The 23506-nt window shown below is 37.2% G+C and overlaps 2 protein-coding genes across 15 annotated transcripts in view; both read left to right on the plus strand.

Moving 5' to 3' along the window:
* The window catches only part of rfx7a (regulatory factor X7a), a 35454-nt gene extending 31265 nt beyond the window's left edge, over positions 1-4189 (plus strand). For both annotated transcript variants that reach the window (XM_087261446.1, XM_087261444.1), the window contains 2 exons: positions 1-68; positions 210-4189. The exon at positions 1-68 is cut by the window's left edge and continues 234 nt beyond it. In XM_087261446.1, coding sequence (XP_087117572.1) covers positions 1-68; positions 210-3665 — 3524 coding nt within the window. In that variant the 3' untranslated portion in view covers positions 3666-4189. The remainder of the gene's footprint in view (positions 69-209) is intronic.
* Positions 4190-9441: 5252 nt separating this feature from the next.
* fhod1 (formin homology 2 domain containing 1) overlaps positions 9442-23506 on the plus strand; it is a 66852-nt gene continuing 52787 nt past the window's right edge. For all 13 annotated transcript variants that reach the window (XR_015495862.1, XM_087261447.1, XM_087261452.1 and 10 more), the window contains exons 1-3: positions 9442-9735; positions 13485-13591; positions 19626-19690. Coding sequence is in view for 12 of the 13 variants with exons in the window: in XM_087261447.1 (XP_087117573.1) it covers positions 9571-9735; positions 13485-13591; positions 19626-19690 (337 nt within the window). In the remaining variant the exon portion in view is untranslated. The remainder of the gene's footprint in view (positions 9736-13484; positions 13592-19625; positions 19691-23506) is intronic.

Raw genomic sequence — 23506 nt, forward strand, 5'->3', positions numbered from 1 at the left:
GAAGTCCTGCTCTTCTGTCGCCACAACCTATTGGCATTGTGGTTGCAGCTGTTTCCAGCCCAATCACGGTAAACTAAATTTTTTACACAAAAGTACTAATATGTAACGGTTGTTTACATTTTTTAAAGTGTAAAAATGTATTTAGTTATTGCACCTTTTTTTTTTGTTTTTTTTTAATAAATTTAATAAATTTTTTATATTTCCTGCAGGTTCAGAGAAGTAGGCAATTAATGTCTCCTAGCCCTGTACCCATGGCATCTGCAGACAGCAAAGTTCTTCCTGTAAACTTTCAAGTGGTTACCCAATCTGTTCAACCTGTTAAACAGTCCCCCAAGGCACCTCATAATATCTCAGCTAGTCCAGTAAGTGACCGATCAGCTCGTCACCGGTATGCTCAAATTCTGCCCAAGCCATCTGCCTCAAGTGGCATAACCCTACGTTCACCAACCTTACTCTTCACCAATAGCCCCATAAAGACTGTAATGTCTACTCCACATGTCAGTTCAGTCAATGTAGTCAAGATGACGACTATATCTCTGGGCTCTAATGGCAGTGGGACCAGCACGCCAGCAGATGCTCTTACCAGCAACAAAGCCAGACCTGCATCTGCTGGAGTTTCTAGTCTCAGCGACGATCCACAGCCAGTTACACGTGTCCGCAGTGGTTCTATAGCTGCAATGCCATCTGCTTTGGCTCGGTTAGGGCGCTCAACAACCATAACACCTATCAGCGATACTAAAATAAACACAGAAGCCATAACTGGAAGTGGGCAAGAGCAGGGTGGTATTAGTAGGCTGGCAGCTGCTGCAGATGTTGGTGGTAGTGGTGTACCAAGGTCAGTAATGTTCAAACCCAGAGCAGCTAGCGTACCCAGTCCTCATGACAAGGCTTCTCCTGGATTGGGCACAGGGACCAAATGCAATGGAAGGACTCTCCTTAGAGTCAATACTATGGCTGCTGGCAGCAATAATATGTCCAACACTAATGCAAACACTTTGTACCAGATCCCAGGCAGCGCTCAGTCAGTCACTGATAAAGTAATGACATCACCCAAAGATGCAGTGTTGGCATCCAAGAGCCCTCACAAAAGACCTGGCTTGTGCACTGATTTGAGCCCAACACCTGTTAAAAAAGCCCACATCTCAATATTACCAGACACTGGTTCAACTGGACAAAAGTCAGATATAATGGTGAAGCAAATTCCAAGATCATGTACTCCAGTCAGGCCAGAAAGTGCACCCCTCACGGCCATGGCCAAAGTTACCGCAGGTCCGGTAAGAAATTCTGGCTTTCAGACAGTTCACAGGCCACAAAGGATCTCCCAAACCAATGAGATGCTTTGTGGACTAGAAGGAGCTTCATCAGGATTGGACTATAGAGTTCCTGTCACCTCTACATTAAGTCAGGATACTTCAATGGAGAATACAATATTTCAGTCTGTTTGCAGACCTCGGAGCATCTCCCAAGGGAGATGGGAAGGATCTTCTACAACCGTTGAAGGCAGAGCTGTGGTCACCCGAACTGTTAGCGCTCCAGGTCAAGCTTTGCTACAGCAAGCTGCAAAAATCTCACAAGATTTGCTTATAGACCAGACCGATCCTTCTGGAGTTTGTGAAATGAAAGGTGTCTTTTGGGAGAGTGAGCTGCAAGATGGCACTCAACAACATCAAGATGTTTATGGTGCACAAATGGTGCCTGAGCCAAAGAAAATGCCTACCCCAGTGATGGACCCCCTTCCTGCAATTACTCAAGCTTCTCCTTCCAACCAAGAGGCTCAGATGAGTGACTATGGCACCCAGACCAACATCGGCTACTTCACATTTAATGATGATGACATGACGCAGGATAGCATTGTGGAGGAACTTGTACAAATGGAGGAGCAGATGAAAATTAATAATAGCATACAAAATTTCAGCAACTGTGTGGATATTTCGATGCAAGGCCAGCAACAATCAATGCAGACAACCATGATGTCTACCCTACAGACCAACACCTTGTACTATAGTTCTGCTCATAGCAGGGGTACCCCAATCCAAACACCTACACCAACACCTACTCCAACTTCTGAGATGATGGGAAGTGGCCAGGGATTGATGCACGAAAGCCCCTGTTCACGCCTAGTTCCCACCACTCCAGTCGACAGTGCTCTTGGAAGTAGTCGACAAACACCTATTGGCACACCACACTCTAGCTGCAGCAGTAGTGTCCCACCCAGCCCTGTGGAATGCAGGAACCCTTTTGCATTTACTCCGATTAACTCAAGCATCACTGGATACCATGATGGAAGTACTGTCTCTTCAAGTCCTGTAAAGCCCATGCAAAGACCAATGGCCACACATCCAGGGAAGACTAAACTGGAGTGGATGAATAGTGGATACAATAACAATGGTGGGAACTCTAACAATGGCATTAGCATTCTGCCCAGCTACCAAGACTTGGTAGATGACCACTTTCGAAAGCCTCATGCTTTCGCCATCCCAGGCCAGACCTGTCAGTCACAGACCAGACATCATGACACGCATATCAGCCGCTTGACACCCATTTCACCTGTCCAACAGCAAGTGGCAAGTATGGCTAGCCTCAACAAGAAAGAGGGTTTTGCAGTTCCAGCACCTCTTGATAACAAGATCAGCACTTCCTCTGGAACATTTCGTTGTCGAAGCGTTAGCCCGGCAGTCAGACAGCGCAACCTGAGTGGGACCCAAGGTCCAAATGTTCCTGACACCATGGTCTCTCCATTCAACTCACCTGTAACACCTGAAGTGCTAAGCATATTTTCTAACAGTGACCCTGACGCAAGCATCAGCAGCATGGCACAGAGGAGTCAGTCCGTTCCAGTTACTGTGATGATGCAGTCTGAGGTGCTGCCCATGCAAGCAGGCCAGCAGATTAACACCAAAAACATCACCAATGTCCTCATCAGCAAAATGGATGGTGATGGAGATGACTCAGTACGTGGCCTCGGAATCAACAACATGCCATCCAACTATACTGCCCGCATGAATCTCACCCAGATTCTGGAGACCACCACAGTGCCCAGCCTCCCTGGTAGTGCCAGCCACCAAGCTCTGATCTCACCTTGTTCATCAGCCTTTGAGTCCCAGAAGCCTGGTTACCTCATGAAAAATGCCAGGGAGGAGCCGATGATCTTCTCTGTTGGTGAAAGCCAAGCACAATCAGCCTCAGTGGAGCACCAGCCACCACCACCACAACAACAGCAGCAGCACTTGGGTAGACGGCAGCTACTTGGGCAGGAACAGCAAAGTCAGGCCATTCTGTTGCCTTTACAGCAAAACCTCCAACAACATCAGCACCAGCAACCCTTGGATCTAGATCGAACTGTTAAAGATCTTTTACATGAGGAAAGCTTGAATGCTGGCTCGCAGCTTGTGGGGCAAGGATCAGAGCTCAGTGCTGGAGGTTCAGAGTTTCCTAACAATATGCGACTGACTTCTGAACTGACAGGTAGCATAAATGATTTAAATACTTTGGACACCAACCTTCTTTTTGACCCCAGTCAACAGCAAGGACAATATGAAGACTCGACACTGGAAGAACTGAAGAATGACCCACTTTTTCAACAGATTTGCAGCGAGACTGTGAATTCTGCTGGCTTTGACTGGTTGGAGAGCAAAGACCAGGCCACAGTGGAAATGCTGGGTTAAGTTGAGCTTGTTTTGATATTTGTACAGTTTTCTATATATGTACTTTTAAAATTTCCTCATTCTATGTATTCACCTCATTGTTGTGCAGCACCTACTACAGTAAGCCCCTGTATGTCATGACACAGGCTCATACTGAAGTGTCAGGCTGAACAGAAATTGCGCTTTCAATACTGCCGTTTTGATTTTGTTTTTTTGTCTCAGTAGTTAGTACAACACAGGGGGAGTGCTGTCACATTTTTTCTCCTCTTTCCCACCAGTCAGAGCTTTACACGAGAATTCACCAGAGAGCTTTCTATGCCTCTACACTGTTTAGTGCATTCAGTTACACAACTTTTATATAAACCTTTGAATATTTTGCATTCAAAGGGCATTGCATGGAAGACTGGAAAATGAGAAATTCTTTTAAACCCTTTATCTTAAGAATTTGTATTTTGATGTCACACCAGCTATGTAAGGTATTGTACCTTTTCTAATTAGCTTTTTCATTTTGTGAAGACAAAATCGGTGCTTCCATGTGCAGAAAACTCTAATAAGCTTTGAACATACTGTATTTTCTACAGTAAACCGAACAAGAGATCACATCAGCAATGTTGAGCTTTCAGGTCATGCTTAATATTGAAATCCAACAGCTTAAAAAGCTTAAACCCGCAGCAGCTGTTCAGAAAGTAACTTATTGTTAAAATTTGCAATGAGAGCCAATTAATCCTATTGTCAACCACTATGTTAATTGGGGAAAATGCATATACTTGCACAAAATGGTTTTATGTTAGTTAAATGATGTTCAAAGTGAATAAATGACTGTACTTTTAGGGTTTAACATCATATGTATTAATGTTTAGCTAATTGACGTCTATAAATTAGATCCCATGGGGTTTATTTTTGGAATTACGCTTCCCTAAGCTGCGTCTCAGGTTTCCCAGCCTGTAGATTTAACAAGATCAATCAGATTTTATCCAGCAGGACAGGCTGGGTTTGATTAATACGCAATCACTGAATAATAATAGCACTGGATATTGCACTAGCTGGCACCTTTTATTATATTTGCGAATTGAATACGGTCATGAAATGTCTCATTTTAAGTCTAGAGAATTTGAAGGAAATATTGGGGGTATTACTAACCAGTGAAAAATGCCAAAGGGGGTTATAGTTATGGAAAGAAAAAGGTGTAAAACTATCCCAAATGTCTATTGTATCGTTAACTATGCATTAATGAGGTCAAGAAAAAGTTGATTAGCCAGATTTTTGCCTCTTTATGAATATTTCCCAAATCGATGCTTGTAATTTAGCAGTTTGCGTAAATGAGATTGAGTGAAGTATATATGCTGTCATGCACATGCCTCGTTTTGGCATCTTCAGTGACTGTTTTCTACTTGAGCACTTCATTCAGGAACTTCTTTGTAACATGCACTATTAAAGAGCCTGTACCCCTTAATCATAAAAACGTACCAGCTGTAAAAACATCAGGAAAACTGAAATTACCCAGATTACATTACTAATAAATGAGCTCATTGCTAATTTCATCGAAAATCCCACCCCAACTCCCACTTGCTGTGAAAGCGGAAATTAAAGCATCATTACTCTACCATTTTTGTACTGAAGTACTTGAAGTACTAGTAGACTGCTTTCAGAACATGAGACGCATTGTTTGCGGAGTTTGGTAGTTGTTTAAGTCCATCTTAGCCTTACTTCCATACCAAAGACAAGTTTTGTATTTACTGAGGGAAAAAAATTGTTTAGAAGAATCCTACATTTTTAGTATCACCATTTTCAAAATCAGCTTTTAATATGCATGTTTTTAAAACATTTGTGGAAAAGTCACCTAGGCTTCAAAGAGGCCAAAATAGTAGGGTTAAAAAGGGAACTTGTTTTGTTGAATGCATAGTGTTGTTTGACCACTGTAGCACTTGAATTTATTTACAGGACATGTCAGACTTGATGCTTCTGGTATTTGTAGCAGAAAACCTTGTTGTTATGCTTTGTAAATAAGCTCCATTTGTAAAGGGTAGAAATATGATGCTGTATTACCAGTTTTACTAACAATCATATTGACATTGCAACCGAGTTGATGGTTATCACTGGTCTTTTTGACCATTTTTTTTTTATTGTTACAGTTAATAGTTTTCACAACTAGACATCTCTTGTATAGAAATAGCTTGTGTGAGTTTTAAAGCATTTTGTTCCACTTATTTAATGTTCACTGGTTTCCATTTTTTATAGCATCTTGCCTTGGTTTTGCAGACGAGTGTGCTTTTGTGTGAATATAGCATGGATTTTAAAATGTGTTCTGGTTTTATATTACCAGGTTGCATATCTTTTTTTGTGATAGACAGGGACTGAACAGTTAATACTGGAAATGTAACTACTGAAAATTCACAGAGTTCCTGCAGTTCGTTTTATTGCACTAATTTCTTTAATGAACTTCGGCTTTGAGAATTTCAGTGCAATACATGAAGCCCCAGTATACCGTTTTGAACTACTTTTTAGGGGTGGAAAAGATTCTGATGAAAAGTGTTTGTTCTTATGTTTAAGAGACAATTGAGAAGTACTTGTAAATGAGTGAAAGCAATTGAAATGTTTAACTAAAAACGTTTAAGTAATGCAATGTTCATTACATGATCAAAAGCGTAAATATGCATTTAATTCACTGTACATAAAAGTCATGAATCTTTATAGCAAAATAAGTGTTTCTGTCCAACAGAAGGAAATTCACCTGTTGCATTGTTTTGACGACTCAGAAAATTACCTATGTTCATTTTTTATTAATATTATTATTATTTATTTTAAAATGTCTTCAACATGAGGAGTTTCCTTCCTCTTTTAGTATCTATGTTAACATTTTTTTGAACAAGCACTACTATTTCTACTTTAATGAAGAGGCAGGCCAGATTTGTGACTGTTCTATTCTCTGACCTGGTAGAATTAATCGTTCTCTGTGTGTTTTTCCTACCTTTGCTATTCTCTCATGTTGTTATTGTTTATGTACAGTCTCTTTATGCTAGTTTGATAAATTTGTTATGACATTTCAACAAGAATTTCTTCATTCTTTTGTATTTAAAGTGCTTACTGATGTTGAGATTTTTTAAGTGGTTTGAAAAACCAATAAACATTTTGTAAAGTATTGCCATTGGTTTGTTCTCTGTAGGTGAAATAACCATGGTGTCTAAAACATCTGACCAGGTTATGTCCAAATGCGCTTTACTGAAGCTTTTAGTAAATATTAATTTATAAGGGTTCAAGCAAAGTCACGAAAATATATATTACAATTTTAAATAACTGCTTTCTTGTTGTACGTAGTTTCAAATGAAATTATTATTCCAGTCATTATTGCTTTTATTACTATTACCATTAATAATAATAATAATAATAATAATAATAATAATAATTAATATTGGCAACGTGGTGGCGCAGTAGGTAGTGCTGTCGCCTCACAAGAAGGTCGCTGGTTCCAGCCTCTGCTGGGTCAGTTGGCATTTCTGTGTGGAGTTTGCATGTTCTCCCCGTGTTCTTGTAAGTTTCCTTTGGGTACTCCGGTTTCCCCCACAGTCCAAAGACATGCAGTACAGGTGAATTGGGTAAACTAAATTGTCCATAGTGTATGTGTGTGAATGAGTGAATGGGCGTTTCCAGAGAGGGGTTGCAGCTGGAAGGGCATAAAACATATGCTGGATAGGTTGGTGGTTCATTCTGCTGTGGCGACCTTAGATTAATAAAGGGACTAAGCTGAAAATAAAATAAATAAATGATAAATAATATTAGAGTGAATTCTGAAGGATCATGTGAATAATGACTGGAGTAATGAAGCTGAAAATCCATCATTTAAATCACTGGAATAAATTATTGAATTTCATGATAAACTACTTTTGAACAGTTAATTATGGTGGATTAACATTTCACAATTTTACAATTTGTACTGAAGTATGGATGAAATAAATGTAGCCTTGGTGAGCAGGAGAAGGTTATTTTAAAACATTTAAAAATGCTACTAACCCAAGCTATTGACCTGTTGTGTGTGTGTGTGTGTGTGTGTGTGTGTGTGTGTGTGTGTGTGTGTGTGTGTGTGTGTGTGTGTGTGTGTGTGTGTGTGTGTGTGTGTGTGTGTGTGTGTGTGTGTGTGTGTGTGTGTGTGTGTGTGTGTGTGTGTGTGTGTGTGTGTGTGTGTGTGTGTGTGTGTGTGTGTGTGTGTGTGTGTGTGTGTGTGTATGTGTGTATTTAGAGAGAGAGATCAGATATCAGATTTTTAACTGTCATACATGGGGCATGTTTTCTCATTTCACCTCCAATCTTTTCAGATATATATAAAATAAAAAATTTTAATTATTTTGAGAGGAAAAAATGCTTACACGAATTTAAAATTATTATATTATTTCTGATATATTATTTGGTAGAAACTTCCAGTGATGTCTAAGGGCAATTGGTGTACAGAGCACACTTTTATCAGATTCCTCCTTTTTATCATGTAAATGAAAGAGAGAATTATATATATATATAGTTTTTCTTTTTTGCTTCATGACTGTAAATTGAGATCCATACAAGTTATATTTTTAAACTAAAGTATACGTAATAAAAAAATAGAGATACTTTATAAAAAATTTTAAATGTACTCATGCTCTGCCTATGCATCTTCAACTTAGTGTTTTATTTATTTTTGTTGAACACAAAATAAAAAAAATTTAAAGAATGTTGAACATAGTAAGAGAAAAAATACAGTCGAACTCATTGGTTACCGCTTTCCAACACATTTCACAATGTGATCTTTTGTGTTCAACAAAAGAAACTCAAACAGGTTTGGGATAACTGGAGGGTTCAAAAAATCTTACATTTTTCTTTAGAAGAAACCTTAGACATGCCTGTGAACTGAAAAACAAGGTAAACCAGTTTATGTTGTATTTTTAGCATGATGAAACATTTTAACTAAGGTGGTCTATCCACACTAACTAGGTTGACTACAACTGCAACTGATTTCATCCTTCATTTCACTTTCTTGTCGGCTTAGTCCCTTTATTAGTCCGGGGTCGCCACAGCGGAATGAACCGCCAACTTATCCAGCAAGTTTTTACGCAGCGCATGTCCTTCCAGCTGCAACCCATCTATGGGAAACATCCACACACGCACTCATACACTACGGACAATTTAGCCTACCCAATTCACCTGTAATTGGACTGTGGGGGAAACAGGAGCACCCGGAGGAAATCCACGCGAACTCCACAAAGAAACGACTGAGCCGAGGCTCGAACCAGCGACCTTCTTGCTGTGAGGCAACAGCACTACCTATTGCGCCACTGCTTCGCCTGCAACTGATTTAGTAGGTACTATTATTTAACATACGCATGTACCTATTAAATATAAGGGACTACCGTGTGTCATGGAAGGTTACAGAAAAAGTCTCCCTTTTGCCTGAGGAGGACCCTTTACTTTGCATGATTTGCAAATTTTGAACACAAAACTAACAAACCCATCATGAATTTAACTTCAGCTTACCAGCAGATGGAGCCATAATACTAATTTACTTGATGTCTCACTGACTAAATAGCTCCTTATAAACAACACCTTCTTGCTTGTCGAGCTCACCCAGACAGTGCATAGCCTATTTAACATACACTGTTGAGTCACATTTTAAACTATGTGTGTATTACTCCTATGCTTGTGTGAGGAATGACCTCAAGACTGTGAGCTGCTGTATTTCCAGGCGTGTGACTCACTGAAGTTTGCTCGGTCTGTTTCCTGGTGACGTCACCGCCCCGTACTTTAATTTGACTAGTACAGCCTCCGCTTCAGTTCAGTCAGTGTTGACAGCGGCGCGTGGTGGGACGGTGATTTTTCTGTTTTTAGATGACTTCTAGTAACAAACAGAAGTTTTCGGTGGAAAGCGAGCTTCACTTTTAGTCGTTGTGACCACGGATAAGCCATGGCTACGATAACGTGTCGAGTGCAGTACCTGGAGGACTCGGACCCGTTTGTGTGCTCAAATTTCCCGGAGCCCCGCAGACCTCCGCAGTACGACTTTAATGAGCATTTGCCGCTGAACGAGCAGATCGCCGGTGTCCACAAACTGCTGGAAGCCCCACTAAAGGTCAGCATCATTTATTCCCATCATAATAAAGGTGTGCTTACCTGAGCTTGCCTGCTGCAGTGTTCACTGTCAGCGTGTCCAGTGGCTTTAAAGCTGTGTGAAACGTCACCCTTCGTGACTAATATTTGAAAGATTTGGTTAATTTTGTGAATGAATAATCTAGAAAATGAACTTCAGGTATGTGGGAGTTTTTACTGGGATAGAGGGAGGAACGGAGTGCGCATATCTGAAGTGTTGATGAGCAAAAATGCTGACTGGCAACATTGAGATCAAACTAGTAATGCTTGGTAAATACTTTTTACTTTACCATAACTTTTAGATATGCATATAAAACTGCATATATCAATAAAAATAATACTAATAAACATAATATTAATAGTAGTTTACTGTATGTAACTTTGCTACTAAAAGGCAGCTACCAGTCATTTGAGTTTTACACTTTTGTGTTGTGTTGTTTTGTGCTGATGGTTATCCGAGATATACTCTAACTCTACTGATCATAAATGCCTTTTCTTGTACATCACTTACTAACCCCAAAATTAATGACAGGTAGTTGACGTGGTTAAATTGTTACCAGAATATCTAAATCAACGTGTGTAACCACAATTTAACTTATTCTAAACACCATCAAGCATACTTTTAAAAAAGCTGAATGAGTGAAAGAAATGTTATGTAATCACACACACGCACACACACACACACACACAATATAACAAATCATGTGGTAATATGATTGCAAGCTAAATGTGACAACTCTGAAAGCTATATTGTAAACAATTTCAAGCAGCAATTTCAGAATGATTGTGTAATTGTTGAGTAATTGATTTCACAAATTAAAAAAATTATAACATACATTTAATTTCTCTTTTTAAAATAATACTGTAATATAACACTGGGCATTCTGACATATTGACTACATAGAAAAATCATCATTCATTTAGCACACATTTTGCAGATTAATAAGGTCTTTACAAAGCCAGAGCAAGAATATTGGTTCAGTTTGTCTTGGGTGTTTTTGATCTTCCAACACTTGTTCAATGGTCTATATGCACAGTTAGTGTTTTTCAGCCAATAATGAACTTCCTGTGAAAGCTTTGTGACTATTTTTAATTTCATAATGTTCACAATGTAATTAAAATGTAATCAGTTAAGTAGACTTCAGCATCCTTTTGGTTGTTAAAGCATAAAAAGAGACGAAGCACTGTTTAAACGCAGGCCCCGTCATTAGCAGCAGGCTAGTGCAGAAACTTCATTGAACATACTGGGGTAAAATTGATCTTTTCCATATTTTAAAGACATTACTTGGAAAGATGTAATTTAATGCAGTGCGTCTTGTTTGGTCTGAGACCCACTTTATATCGTATCTCTGCCAAGCAGTGAAAATCAGTTTTTTTTTTAAAGAAATAAGATCTTAAACATGATGATTTTGTATGGGATGACAATTACCTGAAAGCCCTGGAGCTGTCTGACTGAAATTAGAAGTCTGTGTGCATATACCCTATTGATGTGTTTATTCATTTCTTGTCGGCTTAGTCCCTTTATTAATCTTTAATTTATTAACACAGTGGAATGAACCGCCAACTTATCCAGCAAGTTTTTACTTCCAGCCGCAACCAATCTCTGGGAAACATATACACACACACACACACACACTCATACACTACGGACAATTTAGCCTACCCAATTCACCTGTACCGCATGTCTTTGGACTGTGGGGGAAACCGGAGCACCCGGAGGAAACCCACGCGAACGCAGGGAGAACATGCAAACTCCACACAGAAATACCAACTGAGCTGAGGATCGAACCAGTGACCCAGCGTTTTATTCTAGATACATTTGACTGACACATCTATTATTTATAACAAACACAACCAAAAGCATGGTATTTATGTAACCCTGCCGATCCTACGTTACCCTACCAACCCATATCGAGCTGGTATCAAACCCACAACTCTCCGCATGGGAGTCAGTTGCTCTAACGAGGAGGCTTAAGGCCATGGCATGTAGTGTCCAACGCTAGAGCACCTTTTCGGGTTCAGAGGTGCAACTTTACTAGCTGGCCTCTGTTACATTTATGCCAATACACATATACTGTATTCATGGATTATGTCTCCTAGTACAGTGTTTCATGGATGTAGAGAATTGACGACACCAAAACTGTACAATATGCCATTCATGAGGCTGGAGCTATAATTTTTAAAACAATGCTACTAGAGCTGCACGAAATTGGAAAAATCTGACACTGCGATATTTTGTTTAGCTGCGGTATATATTAGGATATGAATATAATTTCACCACATGCTTTGAATATCTCTAATTGGATATATTACATTAATTAGATCGACTGGGATGATCAAGTGTGCAATTATGTGCATAAATGATAGTATATAACAAGCAAATATAAATATGACAGAGCAAAAATAAACCGTGCTTTATTGTTTTCTGGGGAGTCTAACAGTATTGAAGTACAGAAATCAAACAATCAAATGTAAAATAACCATAATCATCGTTGTATTAAATAATTAAAAATAATAATAATAATAATATCTTTATCTTTTAATCTTTAACAAATAATTTAATCCTGCGATGTAACTATTGTGGATTTACACATCACCATATCGATGCTCAAACAATATATTGTTCAGCCCCCATTGCTTGGAAATTACAGTAGGTTCAGTGTGTACAAATATGGATCAAAGATGACAGATTTTTCATACATCAATTTGATAATATGGCATAATAATTTTTTTTAAAGAAAAATGCAAACATATTTTTATACTAACTATGTTACCTAATTGCAAGTTTCAATCTTTACATTTTAAGTCCTTTTTAGTCATGTAAAATATTATACAATTTATTATATGATCTCTTGTTTCTTTTATATATTTATATACATGGTGGTCAGAACACACATGTTGTTTCATTTTTTCATAATAATGTCTGTTGTGATTTCCCAGTGCTGGGTTGCAGCTGGAAGGGCATCTGCTGTGTAAAACATATGTCGGAATAGTTGGCAGTTCATTCTGATGTGGCAACCTCTGAGGTAGAGACTAAGCCGAAGGAAAATGAATGAATGTTGTGAGTGAATGATGATGGGCATTAATTATGTTGACCATTTGACATTTTACTTTTATTGTGAGTAAATGAGTTGTTTGAAATATAGTTAATACATTTTTACCCATATATTGATAAGAAAATATTGCAAAAACAGGTTGCTATATTACACAGAGATGTTTTTTCCAAATGCATTTGTATGTGAGTATTTCTTCCTGATCACATGTGAGTGTATGTAAGTAACTCTTTGAGAGGGAAACCAATGCCTAAGCTCCAGAAATGCCTGCAGCTGTAGAGTGAGTTGATGCTTGCGGAAAGGGTGGGATCTGTAAACAGAAGATAAGCTCAGCTCCTCAATCAACCCATTATTACAGCACCGCTTCAGACGTGACTCTGCATCAAACACTGCCATTCAGTAACAATAACCTCTCTTTTGCTAGTTGACTGTTCGTGGTGGCAGTTTGTTTGTGTTTAAGTGCATTTACACAAACTTTAATGTGAATGTGTTGGAAACTAGTTTTTATATGTAGCTTATGTTTTGTTGCTTAGAAGACTCAACATCCAACTTCTTCTGGTTGCACATTTAGAAAGCATGCATGGCTAATATAAAGCTGTGATGGTTTTTTGTGTGGTGTGGCATGGAATAATCCTAGGCGGTGATGTTCATCTGTTTCTCTTTTTATTTTTTTTCTCAGCTTGAAGAGTGTGCACTGCAGCTGGCTTCCAATGGAAACTACCTGGATCTGGATTCTTCACTTGCTGAACAGAGAGATGATGTGGAGCAGCTCTATGATGACGTGGAGTAAGAATGGATTTCACATCTTTTCTTTCTTTCCCCCATTTATTTTTCCCCCTCTATAGCTGTCTTTGCTCAACAGAGATGAAAACTTGCATCAGAGATTCAACTTGACCTGAAAACAACTGGTTTGATTTGTTTCATAACTGAGAAAATTTATATTTTATTTATAATTTATATATTTATAACTAAATTCATTTGCAGAAAAAAATTCTCTCCTTTCCCTTGTAATAAAGTCATTCATTTTCTTTTGCGCTTGGTTCCTTTATTACTTTGGGGTTCCCATAGAGGAATGAACCGCCAACTTATTCAGCATATGTTTTACGCAGCAGATTCCCTTCCAGCTGCAACCCATCTCTGGGAAACATTCATACACACTCATTCACACTCATACACTACGGACAATTTAGCCTACCAAATTCACCTGTACTGCATGTCTTTGGGGGAAACCGGAGCACCCGGAGGAAACCCACGCAAAGGTGAGGAGAACATGCAAACTCCACACAGAAACGCCAGCTGACCCAGCCAAGACTGAAACCCGCGACCTTTTTGGTCCTATTTTTTGGTACCTACTGTGCCACCGCGTCGCCCCCTTGTAATAAATTATAATGAATAAACTGTTAACAAAGCGTTTGAGATGGGAAGAAAGATCAAAATAATCCTGCAGAGTCTTAAAGTGTTAAATTGACTTAAATTTCAAAAACAAAAGTTAAGGTCTTGAAGAAGTCTTAAATTTACTGAAATATTGTCTTGTAGGTCTTAAATCGTTTCAAACTGGTCCTAATTTCCTTTATTGAAAGCTACCTAATCGATCCAACATGCATCCAATCACCAACAATCCATCTCAATAAGTCAAGTTAAAGTCAAAGTCAGCTTTATTTTCAATTCAACCACATATACGGGACATTCTGAGAATTTAAATTGCGTTACTCTCAGAGCTTAAGGGCACATGGCACAGTGTAAACCAGGGTTGTGTAGATGCAGAACAGTATATAGTGTAAAAAGCTTATAAATATGATAAATTTGATAAAGCGACAGTGTCTTAATAATATACAGGGAGGTAGTATGAGGCAACTAGCAGTCCAATGTTACACAAAATGTTAAAAACATTTAATCAAACTATATTTATAACTAATATTACAAAAGTCTGTTGTGCATACAATTAGTTTTTAAAGATTTTTTATGTTTTGTTGTGATGAAAAACATATGTAGACAACTAGGGTCTGATTGTTTTGATGCAATATTCAAAATATGTGGCTAAGAAATAACTAGAATGAATTTAATTTAGTTTTTAGATGGGGCAAGTTTTTTTTTTTTCTGCTGGGCGAATAAAAAATCCTTTATAAGTTTGAAATTTCATTCTTCATGGTCTTGAAAAGGTCTTAATGTCTTAAATTTGACTTGGTGAAACCCGCACTTACCCTGAGAAATACCTTGATAAAATGGCATTTATGTAGGACAAACTAGTTAGTCTATTAAATATTAAAAGTCATAATAAAAACTATAATCAGGTGTTTAAAGTCTCAATTCTTTCAACTGATTGTTCTTGAAAGACTGTAGATTTAGTTTCAGAGGCTTTTAAACGTGTGTGCCTTCTCCTTTCCCTCCCTATTATTTTAACGAATTGGAAAAACATGAGAAACAAATCCATAAAAGTGAAGGAATATTTCCATTCTTGGGTCCGTCAGAGATCTTAGTCATATTCTAAAACCAAATTTGGAGAATCGTTCACAAGGTGAATGTTACTTGCTCGCACTCTCACACAGATATTCTTAGCGAGGCCAGAGGGAAGGAGTGGACAACATTAGTCACAGACGCTGGGAACGTTGGCTTTATAATGATAGAGCATTCAGACTGGATAAGAGAAGCTTGCAACACTGGACTGATAAATCTGTTTCCTTCAGATGTGCAACAATGTGAAGTTTCAACAAGATTTGACCTCTGGGGATTTTATATTTTGGATGTTTGAACTGCATTTAGAATGATCTCTCAAAAGACAAAGGGTAGTTTTTCAGAAAAGCCCTCTTTCATGTTGGTGTCATCAGACAGTGACAAACATTGGGTAACCTCAATGCTCTCAGATCTAAAAAGTCAACATACTCTTTTCAGGACAGAAAGACATGTTTTGAGACTTAAACAGTTGTTTTTGGTTTGTTGACCTAAGAATAAGGAAGTTAGAACTTTGTTTCAGATTGTGATGATGTAGCTGCCTCATTGTACTGTATGTCCTGTGGGACACTCGCGCTGACTCACGTTATGTCTAAAATCACACACTTCCCTTCTAAGCAAAAATAGTTCATAAAAAAAGTATAGCTTTTCCACATCAGTGTTGCTCATGTCACGGCAGCTAAATATACATGGAATACTGGATAGTGAGGATACTCCCACAGGGTCACAGGAGATGATTTGTTATTGTCAGTAGAGACAAGCACCTGATTATGGTCGCATAATAACATTTTGTACAATATGACAAGATGATGAAGCATCTTAGATCACATTCATACAACTTTTATTCATGCTGTTCATTAAATATATTTAATTGGTTATGAATCAATGCTAATCAAGCATCTTCTCAGACAGTATGTGATTTTGAATATAACCAATTGATTTTAGTCAAAACACTAGACATTATAATTTGTAACTCTTTATTAGTTTTACAAATTGATGGGCAATTTGTGCAATCTCATTAGTAGTTAAACTTGCACAAGAGGTTTGGGAAGAGGAGAATGGTTGTGCCCAACTGCGCCTGGTTTTTCTAAAGGTTTTTTTGTCAATTGGTTTCGTCACAAGTTTTGTTCCTTACCACTGTCTTGCTTGGTTTGGGACTTTTAGAGTTGTGCATCGATGGATTTGCTCTTCAGTATTTGGACTTTCAGCAGTGAAATTTAAACCACACTGAACTGAACTTCAACTCTGAAGTCTGGACTGACAAAGTTTTAATTTACTAGAACTTCAATTGTCTAGCACTCCTATGTTAAGTTGATTTAATACAATCTACATTGTAAAAACTATAGAAATAAAAATGAATTGAAGTTATATTTCCAATATAAATAGCATCATATCGTACAAATTCATACGAGATCACCACCTTATTAATGGGTTATGTTTTTCACAGTCCTTTTATTAGATTTAAATTTAGCAAGTGCATGAGAAAAGGGCATTTTACGGAATTGGTCTAATTAACATGAAACAATCCAAATACAAAGTAAATACAGGTTACAATAATATGCAATAAATCATTCAGAATATTGTTTGTTAGTTTCTAGTTAAAACAACTACGTCCGTGTCACTCCATCTTTAATTTTTATGAGATGAATTTGACTGCATGACTGTAAGGTCTGAGAAACAGTGACGCTGTTTTTCTTTTCCTCTCTGCTGCTCCCTGTTTCCCCTCTGGCTCACTCTTGGTTTCTGGTGTGAAATGGTCAGCTTTCCTCAGAACTGCACAGATTGTTCAGCGTGTGTCTGTCTGCGTGTCTGTCTGCGTAACTGTCTGTCTGTCTGTGTTTATAGACTTATCTCATTTTAGACTTGGACCTGCCATTGTTAGGTAGGTGTGTCTGGAGGAACAAAGTAAAATCAAGAATATAAATATATTTTTGTACATTTGTAGTCTCAGTTCCTGCATATCCATCCAATTGTTCCTTTGACCAGATATAACCAAATCGAAACAAACATTTCTAATTCTGTTATATTCAGGAAATTACTCTGTTCTCTCTGTGTTTGTTTTTGTCTTTAGCTATGTAGATTCCCAATTTGTATTAGAGTTCAAATATTAGAGTTCCCCAATTTGTGTTATTTGTTTTATAAACTAATGTCAGTGAATTATTTACAACAACTATATTCTATGGCATTTCATTAGGAAACATTTTGTAAAATACTCAGGCATTCTTAAAATTTGGATGTAATCCAATATTTTGCATTATGCATATTACTTCCTATTCTGGTGAACATTTATTTTATTGATTGATTGATTGATTGATATAGCAGTTAAACGGACAGTAAAGCTAAACTGTCTATTTATAAAAACAGTTTATTTAACCATATAACATGTTGATTTGATCAAATATTTATGTTCATTAAGTCATTTAATGTTGTTCAAAAAAGAAAATTTTACAAAAAACACTTGACATTCGACTAATACATGTCTTTTCTCTTTCAGTAGACATCACATATTAATGGTGTCCATAAAGTGCCTGCAGATGAATAAACTCGTAGACTGCAGTGCAGACAGTGTTTGGAATGAAGCCATTTATTCTTAAGAATAATCCTTATTTATTATGCATATTATATAATTCATTATACTGCACAAACTTTGCCAAACTCTTAAGTAGGAGGTCTGTGTCCCCCTGAGTGTACTATCTATTATGACAGGTACCGGTTTCACTAAATCATTTATTAGGGTTGCTTAGTAACACACAGTCACTGGACCCAGCAAAAGACGAGGGATTTCATATGGGCAGAGCCAGTTTGTCAGTATGTGATCTGACCGCGGCTTAGGCTGACAGTCTCAGAATACACCGAATAGAGCTGAAACGCCGAACCGCAGATCTAGAACTCTGAGTCAGCTTAACTTGAGGGATTGCATAACTTGGGTCTGTAATACTACTTATACCCAGGCTGTTATTTGTGGATTTGTTCAGCCTTTTTCTGCAGAACCACTTTATTTTCTGTTTATAAAGAGCTGAATTGTAACAGCAAGTACACTGCGTTGTTAATTGTAATTGTGCATTACCATTCAAATGCTTAGTGTTAGTACAATTTCTCTATTTATTTGCTTGCATTGATGCTTTCATCAGAAGTGCCCTTAAAGAAATTCAAAGACTTTAAAATGAGTTTATTTTGAACTTTCTTTTTATTCAAGAGTCTTTATTGAGCTTTAGAATTAAGAATGTGTCAACTAATAATAATACTAATAACATAATGATAATAAGAACAAATGTTTTGGGTAACACTTTAGTTTAGGTCACAATTCATGCTATTAACTACCGGCTTATTACCATGCCTAATATTAAGATATGAAATGTTTATTAGTAGTTATAAAAACTGATCTTAATCTGCATCCCTAATCCTACACAAAACCTAAACTTCTACCTCACTAGCTGTTAATAAACAGCTTATTGGTAGTTTAAAACGCTAGGATTGTTAGTTAATGGGTTGTTAATTCTGCAGATTTTGGCCTAAACTTAAGTGATACCATGTGCTATTAGATTGATTTCTGAAGCTTCTAGAATCTGGTGAGATTTCTATATAATACACAACTAATTAAATAAATTCCTTTTTTTCCTAACATCTAAAAACTAGTGAAATCTCTATAGAGTATGTAACTAAATAAATAGTTTACAGAACATGTAAACAGTTTGCAAAAAGCTGCTATTTGAAGCCTAACTGGTGGAGATCTAACAACTCCATAATGTACTATTGGAAATGCCACCATCAAGTCTTTTTAATTGGGTGGTCTTGTTTTTGCTAGGGGTACAGTGTTACATTGTTAACATTTAGGAGGTGTGTTTAAAGCATGCATGCTTTGTATGTATTTGTAAGACTGGCAAAGTTGTAGCTACAGCTGGATCTCCTTCAGGTTCGCTGAGACGGGAAACACGTCATTTGAAGCTGCAGCACTTGGAAAACAGAAGTCAAATTCGGGGTGTGTGTGTGTATGTGTACATGTTTGAGTGGCTTTGTTACTGGGTGTATGACCAACACAGAACACTGTGAAGAACACGTAAGACTTGGAAAGGTCCATTTTTAGCCACTAAATGCTCTTGATGCATAGTTTCCATGCCTGTTCACTCTCTCTTTCCATACCTTAATCCCTGCCGACCAATATTCTGTCTTTCTGACGCTGTCCCCAGTCTGCCTTCAGTCTAAGTGTGTGTGTTTGCAGCTGGAATAATGATGATTTCACATTATTCTTTCATCTGCGTTATCATTCAAGTAGTTACAAATTTAGGTTTATGAAATTTCTTTGTATCTGTGATGAGATGAATGAAATTAAGTTACTGGAATCTTGAGTTTGTTATTTTTTATTTCTCTACAGAAAAGGAAAAAAGCCCATCTTGATTCTCCGTACGCAGCTTTCAGTGCGAGTTCATTCTATTCTAGGTAAGATCCTCACTGCACACATATTTTGTGATTAACATATGACTGATTTACATGGTTTTCATAAGCATTGGTACGTGTATTGCTGAGGTGGTGAGTACGTCACCTCTGGCTTTCCACTTTGGTTGTTGGTTTAGTTTGTCTTGGAAAAGGACAAAATGGGCCAGCTTCTCCAAAAATGCTGAAATGGTATTATTGCTGGTTGGTTTTCCCCTCACTTGGGATCATTCCAACTACATCCTTGTAGTCCTCATTGACTTTTTTTTAAGTAATGTTTATAAGAATGTTCCACATAGTAGTTCAACTGCAGTCGGATTAAGTCACTGATTAATTGGAAGTTAATACATATTTGTGTTTCATGGTCATTATAAATGTCTTTAAGCTGGCCTGTATGACAAGTTCACGTTCATTTATTTATAGAGCACATTTAAAAGTCATTTAACAGTCACAAGACTGACCAAAGTGCTGTACATAAGACAAGGTAAAAATAAAAAGACAAAGTTTAAAACTTAAAAAAAAGGCAAGTAAAAACGTCAGTAAAAATATAAAATGTAGCAGTAGAAAGGACCATTAAAATTATTTTAAAAAGCCAAGCTAAAAAGGTACGTATAAAGAAATGATTTAAAAATAGATGATGATGGAGCCATTCTAATCTCAAAGGGCAAGGTGTTCCACAACTGAGGACCCGCCACAGAGAAAGCTCTGTCCCTTGTACGTTTCAGCCTGGACTGAGGAACTGAAAGAAGATTCTGATCACATGACCTAAGAGCTCTCACGGGAGTTTAAAAATTAAGAAGCTCTGAGAGATAGGATGGGGCTAGATTATAGAGGAATTTATATACCAGTAAAAGCACTTTAAAATCAATTCTGAATTGGACAGGCAGCCAATGAAGGCTCCTTAGAAGAGGAGTAATGACACTAGGTGTTCTGGCATTTTTGTAGTTGAGTATTTTTTGGTGGTAATTTTGCACCAAATTGCAGTCTGGTCGAGTCCACCCAATATGCTTGGTCAGAGCTTGTCTGTAGATTCTGGGCATTTAGAGACGACAGATTTCACAAGTTTTGAAATGACTCTGACTTTTCATGAATCTGATCGTACACAAAACCTTTGTTAGTTGTATCTATTGAACAATTTTCAAATGTATGCATACATATACAAAAACATATTTTGTCAATTGGGTGCAATCAATTGGAGCAGATGACTTTATGCAGCACGTATCCATTTTGGCACCAGTGACTAGAAAAGAGGGTCAGTATCAGGGATATGTACGTATAATCTCAAGTGTATCTTCTTTTAAAGGTGCCATATACTGCATAAGTTTAATAAGTTGAATTGTTTTCTGATATCTACATAGTAAGTTTAGGACTTCGGTAAATTCAAAAAATCTCCAGAAATGGTTTAATTACTCCATAAAATACCCTTAGAATCAGATGATTCATGATTGACCACATATGGCTCATGTCTTGAATATTAATGAGCTCTGCTCTGACCTGCAGCTCTTACAGACACACCCTGAACATGGACCAATATAAACCCATCAGAGTAATGTTAACCTATTTTGCTCTCCAGATCTGTAAATCTTGCATTTCGCATCCTGAGGTAATATTGAAACATGTCTCATGCTGTTGTTGCCCAGTAATATACACTAAACAATTTGATGCTTGCATTTTCAAAATAAAAGGAGGAAAATGATCACTGTTGTCTGAATAAAAAATGTTGCTTATGAAACACTGCTTGAGGCGTGCATATTAGTGATCTCAGAGCTTTTGTTTATGATCTTAGAGCCTGATGACATACTCGTCAGGTCCTGATGAATGACCCAAATCATACATGCAAATGCAGAGGTCATGGTCCGCAAGTCTCATCACAGTTGGTTTAGTCTTCTGATTGGCATGTTGTCCATCGGGGTTTTACACTCAAAGAATTAACATACGAACAAGGAAACAGTGTCTGAGGCTCACAGTATGCCCATTTTCATATTATGTTCTTTTATTATTCTACTATTCCTTGGGACACCCAGATTTTCATTATAGGGCACCTTTAAAAATATAATTAGCAAAGCAACAACCGTGCAACTCATTCATTCATTCACTTTTTTAATATGGTGTCGCCACAGCGGAATGAACCACAAATTTGTCCCTCATATGTTTTACGCAGCGGATGCCCTTCCAGCTGCAACCCATCACTGGGAAACATCCATGCACACTCATTCACACACATACACTATTGACGATTTAGCTTACCCAAGTCAACTATAGCACATGTTTTTTTGGAGTTGTGGGGGAAACCGGAGCACCCGGAGGAAACTTACGCGAACACGGGGAGAACATGCAAACTCCAGACTGAAATGATTTAGCAAAAAAGTTGGCACTGAAATGGTATGATACCTCATCAAATCAAGCAATCCACAATGTTTATAATCTCCATGGTCATCATTTCACATTTCTGGTTTTACATTCCTTTACCACTTCATGTAATGTAAACTTTGCATCATCTACATTTTTTTTTTTTTTACATAAAGAGCATACATTTTTATAAACATGAAAATAGCCATGGAAGCTGAAATGGTGTTAAATTAATAAATGAAACAAAATACTTTGCTGTTAGTATTCCATTATATTTAGTGTTATGTGATATAAGGTGAACTTAGGAGTAAAATGGGAATTCGAAAGCAATTCATATTGAGTATGAACTTCTCCTCCCCACGCTTGTTTTGTCTTGCTTTTATATTGTCCTGATTTATTTGTCAGCTGATGTAATATTTGAATGGGTGATGGTTTTTGAGTGTGACCTGTTTGTGTGTATTTGAGTGACACAATGAGAGTTGCATTCTTCAATACAGGAAAGACCAGTCCAGCCTTGGGGGTTTTCTGTATGATACACAACACTCCCAACTATCTCCATAAGTGAGCTGGTTGTAGTGCATCTTAAGACTGTGCAATATAAAGTATGGACAAAATGAAAGTCTATTATCTCATATTATGCCCTATCGTTTATTTTGTAGTGTCACAAAATACACTGTTGACGGTAATACTTTTTCATAATTAATGAGCACAGTATTATGCACCATTACAGGGATTATGCCAGAAAAACAAGTAATATTGGAAGAAAGTTGAAAGCATAAAGTTTACATTTTGCATTATTAAGCAATATGTGTGTAATCATTAGTTTTTGAAGAGTTTTATATTTTATTCATATTTATTTTAGATTTCCAAATTTTTAATCAGATATTTGCACTTCTATATTTGCTTCTAAAGAAAGTGAGAAATACAATCACATACTGTAAGAATGAGTAGTGAGTTTATACTTTGAAATGTTGAAAAGACTGACACTTAATGATTTGATTTTGATTATTTAAAATGATTAAAACTACTTTAAATGAGTTGGAGAAAACCATTTTTAGGGGGTTGGCAACTTTATAATTTTTTACAGATTTCAGTGGATTGAACATAAAACATTTAAGTTAACTTAAATTATTTGTGTTTTGACAACATGAAGGACTTGTGTGAAACCCTGCATTTTTTACAGTGTAGTCCTTTACACGTATTTTTCAAAGAAAATGAAAGGAGGCAGTTATGTTATTGGCTCTGTTTTATTTAAATATGCATACAGCGAAGATGAGGGTCATATAAATATGTAGCTATGTGATGCCTCAACATTTTTAGAGTCTGTTAAGTTAATATCAAAATGAAAATAGACAGTTCCTTATGTCATGTTTTCATTTACAGTATGTTCTTAAGAAGTCAAATTGCTAGCCAGTGTGATGCAAATAACGTTATAAAGTACACTGTTTCCTCTGTGTCCTCGAGAGTTTGTTT

Source organism: Danio rerio, chromosome 7 (assembly GCF_052040795.2).
Source record: "Danio rerio strain M-AB ecotype USA chromosome 7, GRCz13ab, whole genome shotgun sequence".
Classification (NCBI taxonomy): Eukaryota; Metazoa; Chordata; class Actinopteri; order Cypriniformes; family Danionidae; genus Danio; species Danio rerio.